A 6,107-nucleotide genomic window follows, 5' to 3' on the forward strand; every position below is an offset into this window, starting at 1 on the left:
ATTAAAAATTCTCTCTCTTTTGATGTGATGTGAAGCACTCACACCAGAATTTTCATTATGAATCAATCTAATTTATAGTTGCATACCAATAGGGATATCTATTGGGGAAAAAATGCTATATATCGCCGAGATGCAGAAATATAAAGATGAACAAATCCAATATAATTAAAATATTGTTTTCAATTAATACATGTAGACAATTTCATATACAGATACGTAGCTATAACAATGAGCAAAGCAATCCAATCATAAATACATCAATTTTTTCTTTTACATACTAGTTAGATTAAGAATGGTTTTGACCTTGAACCCACCAATCCATTCAAGACCATCCTCAACATACACAAAACCAAACAACCAACACAAATTATCATCCTATAATTATACAGAACTAATCACATAACCGATCGTAAAGCAATGTAAGTGGAGCAGTCTTTTCAATAATAGGTCTTACCGTGATATGTATGATTACCATTGTTTCAATGACAATAGTGACCAAACCAGCAATTCTTCCCTCCTCCCTCATACCCTTTTTCTTCATCAACTCTACTGTGAATCCACCATAAAAGATTTGTGAGTGAATTCCCATCATCAAACCCATTCAAATTCCTAATCTTACCCAATGCACTCTCTTTGTCATAAACCCCTTCCAATGCATGCAAAAACCCCTTCCATCCCTCTAAAACTCCCTCCCTCCCCAACGCTGCCGACGCCCATGCCACAAGATCCCTCACAAAACCACTTTCACAAAACAAAACCTCAGTGATTGGCAACAGTGGCAACAACTGAATCCCAACCCTGCACTCCCTCCATTCAGCTGGTGCAAACCAAAGTCCACTGTCCCTTTTATTAGCCCATAAAACACCCACAACTCTATTCTCTCTAGTAAATTCCTCTGCATACATAGTCCCTCCCTCTCTCACATGCCACCATGTCTGAGCTGAATGAATCTCCATTGCTGCAATTGTAGAAGCAGTCGCGACAAGGTGTGTGTCCCCATAAGCCAATCCCATCAATGCAGCCGAATAGTATGCGTTCACAGCCTCGCTCGTGCTCTCTTGGTTTCGCCCGTCTGCAAATTCAGTCAGCCCTCCAGCCCAAGAATGAAGTTTCCATAGATCAAAACACCGCAAACGCGGATATTTTGAATTTTCTCGCTTGCCCAAGTTCATGAAATCCGCCATTAACGAGTAAGCTTGTGGCCTATAGTTTCTCCCCCAACTTGGATCAATCTTTGCAAGCACTGCAATTGCATAAAGAAAAAGCCCCAAATGGTAATGGTGATCATTGTATATTCCAAACCCGAAATCAGCCCCGGAATCCGAAGATCCTTGTTTAGTCACAATGCCACCCCACTTCCCGTCGTACAAGAAACCATTTGTGCTAAAAGTTCCATCTAGCCATGGCTCAATCGTGTCCTTCAAGAACTTTCGAATACCTGGGATTGCATCAAAACAACCGACTTCTTCAGCAATCAATGCTAATCTTGCTGCTCTGGCAATCTGTTTTCCATAAGAATAAGATGATGATGTTGTTGATGTTGTTGCTGGATTGAGAGCCTCAACATCTTTGATTAGTGCAGCAACAATTTCAGGGTATGATTCTTCATTGATGCCTCCAATTGAGTGCCAAGTTACAGAAACAGGGCTGGATTTCAATACCCATGAATCTCCAACAACACCCACAAGGTCTCCATCAATGCTTTTATACCTGAAATCATCCAAAACAGTGATTTTACTATCACTGCTTGAAAGAAGCTGAAGATGAAGAGGGTGGGCAAGCATGAGCAAATCTCCCCAACCTCTCTTATCCCATTTATACTCCAAAGAAAATGGATTGGAAAATAGGGCATCACCACATACCGGATAACAATGGCTGAACCGATCAAGGATTGATTCGTATCGTGGGTCAGAATTTGGTACAATAGCAATTCGAATAATGCCGGAAAACCCATTAGAAGTTATAGAAGAAACGTCCTGACTCAGATTAATTGGTGAAGAAGCGTAGAGAAGCCATGTCTGGTTGTTGTTGAGCTTAATGGAGTATTTAGTGAGAGAACTATCGGGAGAGATTTGAAGAATGGCATGAACTGTAGAAATCGAAAGCGAGACACCATTGGTAGCAACACAGGTCAAATAAGGGCTTCCTCTGACGAGGAAGAACCTGAGATTGCTAGAAGGAAGGTCAAGAGTGACACTAAGATCACTGAATGAAGAAACAATGTGGGTTGCATATGGGTTGGGGTTGTTTGATGTAGAGATGGTGAGGTCAGGATTGAAAACCTGGTAGATGAAGGAAGAGTTAGAGGACTGAGATGGGTAGCAGAGAGTGAGAGAGGAAAGAGAAGATTTGATGAGATAAGGGTGGATGTATTCGGGTTGATCACCGTTTTTTAGAACAAAGTTTTGGAAGTAGGAATTGGTGGGTAGAGGGGAAGAGAGTAGGTGGGGAGAGAAGAAGAGGGATGGGTCAGGAAGGACTGTGGATTGGGTTTGAGGGAAAAGGAAGGGATGGGTTGGTCGTCTGTAGGGTTCTGGTGGCGGCGGAGATGGCTCACGTGGAGGAGGAGGAGGAGGAGGAGAAGGAGGAGGAGGAGGCGGTGGTGGTGGAGGAGGAGGCGGTGGTGGTGAAGGAGGACGCCTGCGCTTTTTTTTGAAAATCCTCGAGACATCTCTGCCAATTTTCTTCATGATTACACAGCTCATACAAGTCTAAATATATTTCTTTTGGGGCAAGAAAATGTTTCACTACTAAATAAATAAATAAATAAATAAACATATATATATATATATATAAATATATATTGAAACTTGACACGTGTAGAAGATGAAAGAAATTTGATAAGAAAATACACAATGAAACTCAAGAATATACAATGAAATTCGACACACGTGCAGGTAGAGGAGATTATCTGGGTTGAATGATGGTGAATGGTGAAGGGGAAAATGGACGAGAAACACAAGGTTGTGGTTTTGGAAGTGAAGTTTAATGTATTCTGAGGATAGGAAGGTGGATGGAGTATATATCAAAGCCATGCAAGTGAAGACAGTGAAGGAAGGGATAACAAGGTGGGGGGTCTTGGAATTTGTTATTCACCCAAAAAACAAAGGTCATGGAATATGTTTGGGGAATCAAGAAAGTCTTACAATGAAGGATCTTTTTTGGGGTTTAGGAGCCTTGGATTGGTGGATTCATGAGTTGTTCTCTCTCAATTGGTTCCCAAATGCCTTATGATATCTTGCAAGTTTTCCCATGGTCCCTGATTCTTTTGGGGATAGTGTAACACACACACACAAGAAACATTTTATTCCCTTGTGATTATATTAAAAAATAACGAAGGTTATGTTTGTTTGAAATTTTAAAATTTATTTTCTGAATTTAATAAAATTATTGGAAAAATATATATATATATATATATATTTAAAATTTATAAAATTATTTTCATAAAAAATAAAGAGTAATTTTAATTTTTTGATTCTTTTCTTCAAAACATTGTGTATTTATTTAACATTTAAGGATTTTCAAGTAATGCAAAAATAGGAGTAATTATATTTATCAATAAATTTCATCAAACAAACAAGTATTTCAATTAGTTTTAAGTTTTTTTTATTGATCTACTAAGTCATATTAGTGGAGAATTTCTTTTTGTGTAGTCTTATTTTTTATTTTGGTTGTGTTTTGGTAGACAACTATATCTTTTTATTAATGTAATAGGTATGATGTGATACTCTATTGTGATAGGTATTAATGTGATACTCTAACAATGTGACACTCCAAAAAAATTAAAAACTCCTTAGTGTACTTTTCTCAAATGTGATAACATGGCCGGTACGATGTGACACCCCAAGACTTTTACTCTAAAAAAATTAAAAACTCCTTCGTGTATTTTTTTCTTCTTCCAAATGTGACAATGTAGTGGGTATGATATGACACTCTAAAAAAAATAGAAACTTCTTAGTGTACTTTTTCCAAATATGACAATGATAAAACACTCTAAAAAAAATAAAAGCTTCTTAGTGTACTTTTTCCAAATATGATAACGTGACGTGTATGATGTGATAGTCCAAAAAAATAAAACTTTTTAGTGTATTTTTTCTAAATGTGACATGCGACACTGCAACGTAGCGTGTATGATGTGACATTCTAAAAAAATTAAAAATTCTTTAGTATACTTTTTTCAAATATGACACTCCAACGTGGCAGGTATAATGTGGCACTAAAAAACTCCTTAGTGTATTTTTTTAAGTGTGACACTCTAATGTGATTGGCAAATGAGTCATTACTAGGGGTGCTCGCGGATCGGTTTTGTGCGGTTTGCGATTCGGTTTTGACCCGCCCGCATCTATGCGGTTTGGGAAAAAGTCAATCCACAACCGCCCGCAGTGCGGTTTGCGGTTTGTGCGGATAGGATTTGCAGATGTGCGAGCGGTTTGCAGTTTACACTTTTTTCTTTAAAAATTAATTTTTGAGTTTTTTTTTTTTCCCATCGAATTTAGGCATCAGATTCATTTTATATATTTGTGATCATTTGACAATAATTTTCTGATGAGTTTACAAATAAAAATTGAATATCAATGCGCATTAAATGAAAGTACCCAAAACAAAGAGACCCTACACTAACATTTTTGCCATGAAAAAAATGTATATCAATGCATTAAAGGTTTTACTCAATTAGAATTGTCAGTTCAGTAATCAATAATTAAACTAGAAGCTCCATCAACCATCAGAAGGAAAATTTTATTAGGAAAAAGTGGATGAGTCACCAATGAAACCAAGTTTAGGACTTGATAATTTTACGAGATTAAGAAAGTTAAGAAATACTTAAAACTAAGGATCCTAGTGTCATAGAGAACATAATGGTGCTCCTGTTAAAGTTACAAAGTTGGTATATAAAAAAAAAATAATAATAACAATTAAAGTGCGGACGATTTTTGTGGGTTGCGGGTTTAACCCGCGACCCGCCTGCAACCCGCAAATTTGTTATATTTCAAACCGCATCCACCCGCATTATGTTTGCGAAACTGCCCATTTATATGCGGGCTGGGCGGTTTGAGCGGTTCGAATAAACCGTTGCCCACCCTTAGTCATTACACATTCAAAAGGACTAAATAGATCACAAGAAAAAATATGGGACTACATGGATTACAAGTCAAAATATAAGACTTATTGGTTAATCTTTTTTTTTTTTTGGGAAACTTACGTGTAAGTCTTAATATGTGGACTTATTATCTAATAGGTCCTATGATAATTAATGGCGTTTTCCATTAAACATTATTTAAAAATGTCACTAATTGTTAATTTTCAGTGACAATTTACAAATTTTGTCAAAAAAAAAAATTGTCACTAACTACAAGTTTTAGCTACATTTTAAAAAAATCGTCACAAAAAAAGCCACTAACTTTCAACTTTCGACAAAAATTTGAAAAATTCGTCACAAAAAACATCACTAATTGTGAGTTTTAGCGACAATTTATAAAAATCGGGACCAAAAAAAGTTACAAATTGTCAATTTTTAGTGATATATGTAAAAAATTATTCAATTTTTTTTTTTAGTAATGATTTTATTAGAACTTATTTTCAATTGGACTTGATAGAAATTAAATCTAACTATTAACACCTATGATAGTTTACCCATATATTATTTTAGGATCATGTTAAAATGGACTGAGATACCTATGCAAATTTTAAGTTCAATCCATTTATAGTTTAAAATATTAATCTAGCCCAACTTACGGGCCCAAACACTATTTCCAAACCTAAAAATGTACATCTAAATTGGGCCGCCAATAGGTCGATGCCCAGAGCCAGAGATAGTAGGTGTCTGTCACGACCCAAACCCGCCCCTATGGGTTTAGCACCGTAATCGGCCAGTAATCCAAGATTACCGAAGGCCTGCTTAACAGTAATACAGTAAAACAGAGTACATGGGCCTGGCGGATGCCAATACAGTAAATAAACAATGTCCAATGAGCCGTGACAGTCTGTATGCCAAAAAGACTTTTCATATACACATATACACAGTGCAGAACAGTATGTACAACATTTATAAACATTCAGATTAGGGACCTAATCCCTATTAAACAGTACAGTAACAGTCTATACCGCCT

At 36.5% G+C, this 6,107-nt stretch overlaps 1 protein-coding gene across 1 annotated transcript; it reads right to left on the reverse strand.

Moving 5' to 3' along the window:
- Positions 1–223: 223 nt before the first annotated feature.
- On the reverse strand, positions 224–2,991 carry LOC114285517 (glucan endo-1,3-beta-D-glucosidase). The gene has a single exon (XM_028228558.2). The coding sequence runs from the start codon at positions 2,703–2,705 to the stop codon at positions 480–482; it is 2,226 nt and encodes a 741-aa protein (XP_028084359.2). The 5' UTR covers positions 2,706–2,991; the 3' UTR covers positions 224–479.
- Positions 2,992–6,107: the final 3,116 nt, after the last annotated feature.

The sequence above is a fragment of the Camellia sinensis genome, chromosome 1 (assembly GCF_055761805.1).
Source record: "Camellia sinensis isolate YWXY chromosome 1, ASM5576180v1, whole genome shotgun sequence".
Lineage (NCBI taxonomy): Eukaryota > Viridiplantae > Streptophyta > Magnoliopsida > Ericales > Theaceae > Camellia > Camellia sinensis.

Excerpts from the sequence above, each read along its gene's own strand:
- LOC114285517 (XM_028228558.2), bottom strand. The coding sequence starts at position 2,705 with ATGAGCTGTGTAATCATGAAGAAAATTGGCAGAGATGTCTCGAGGATT.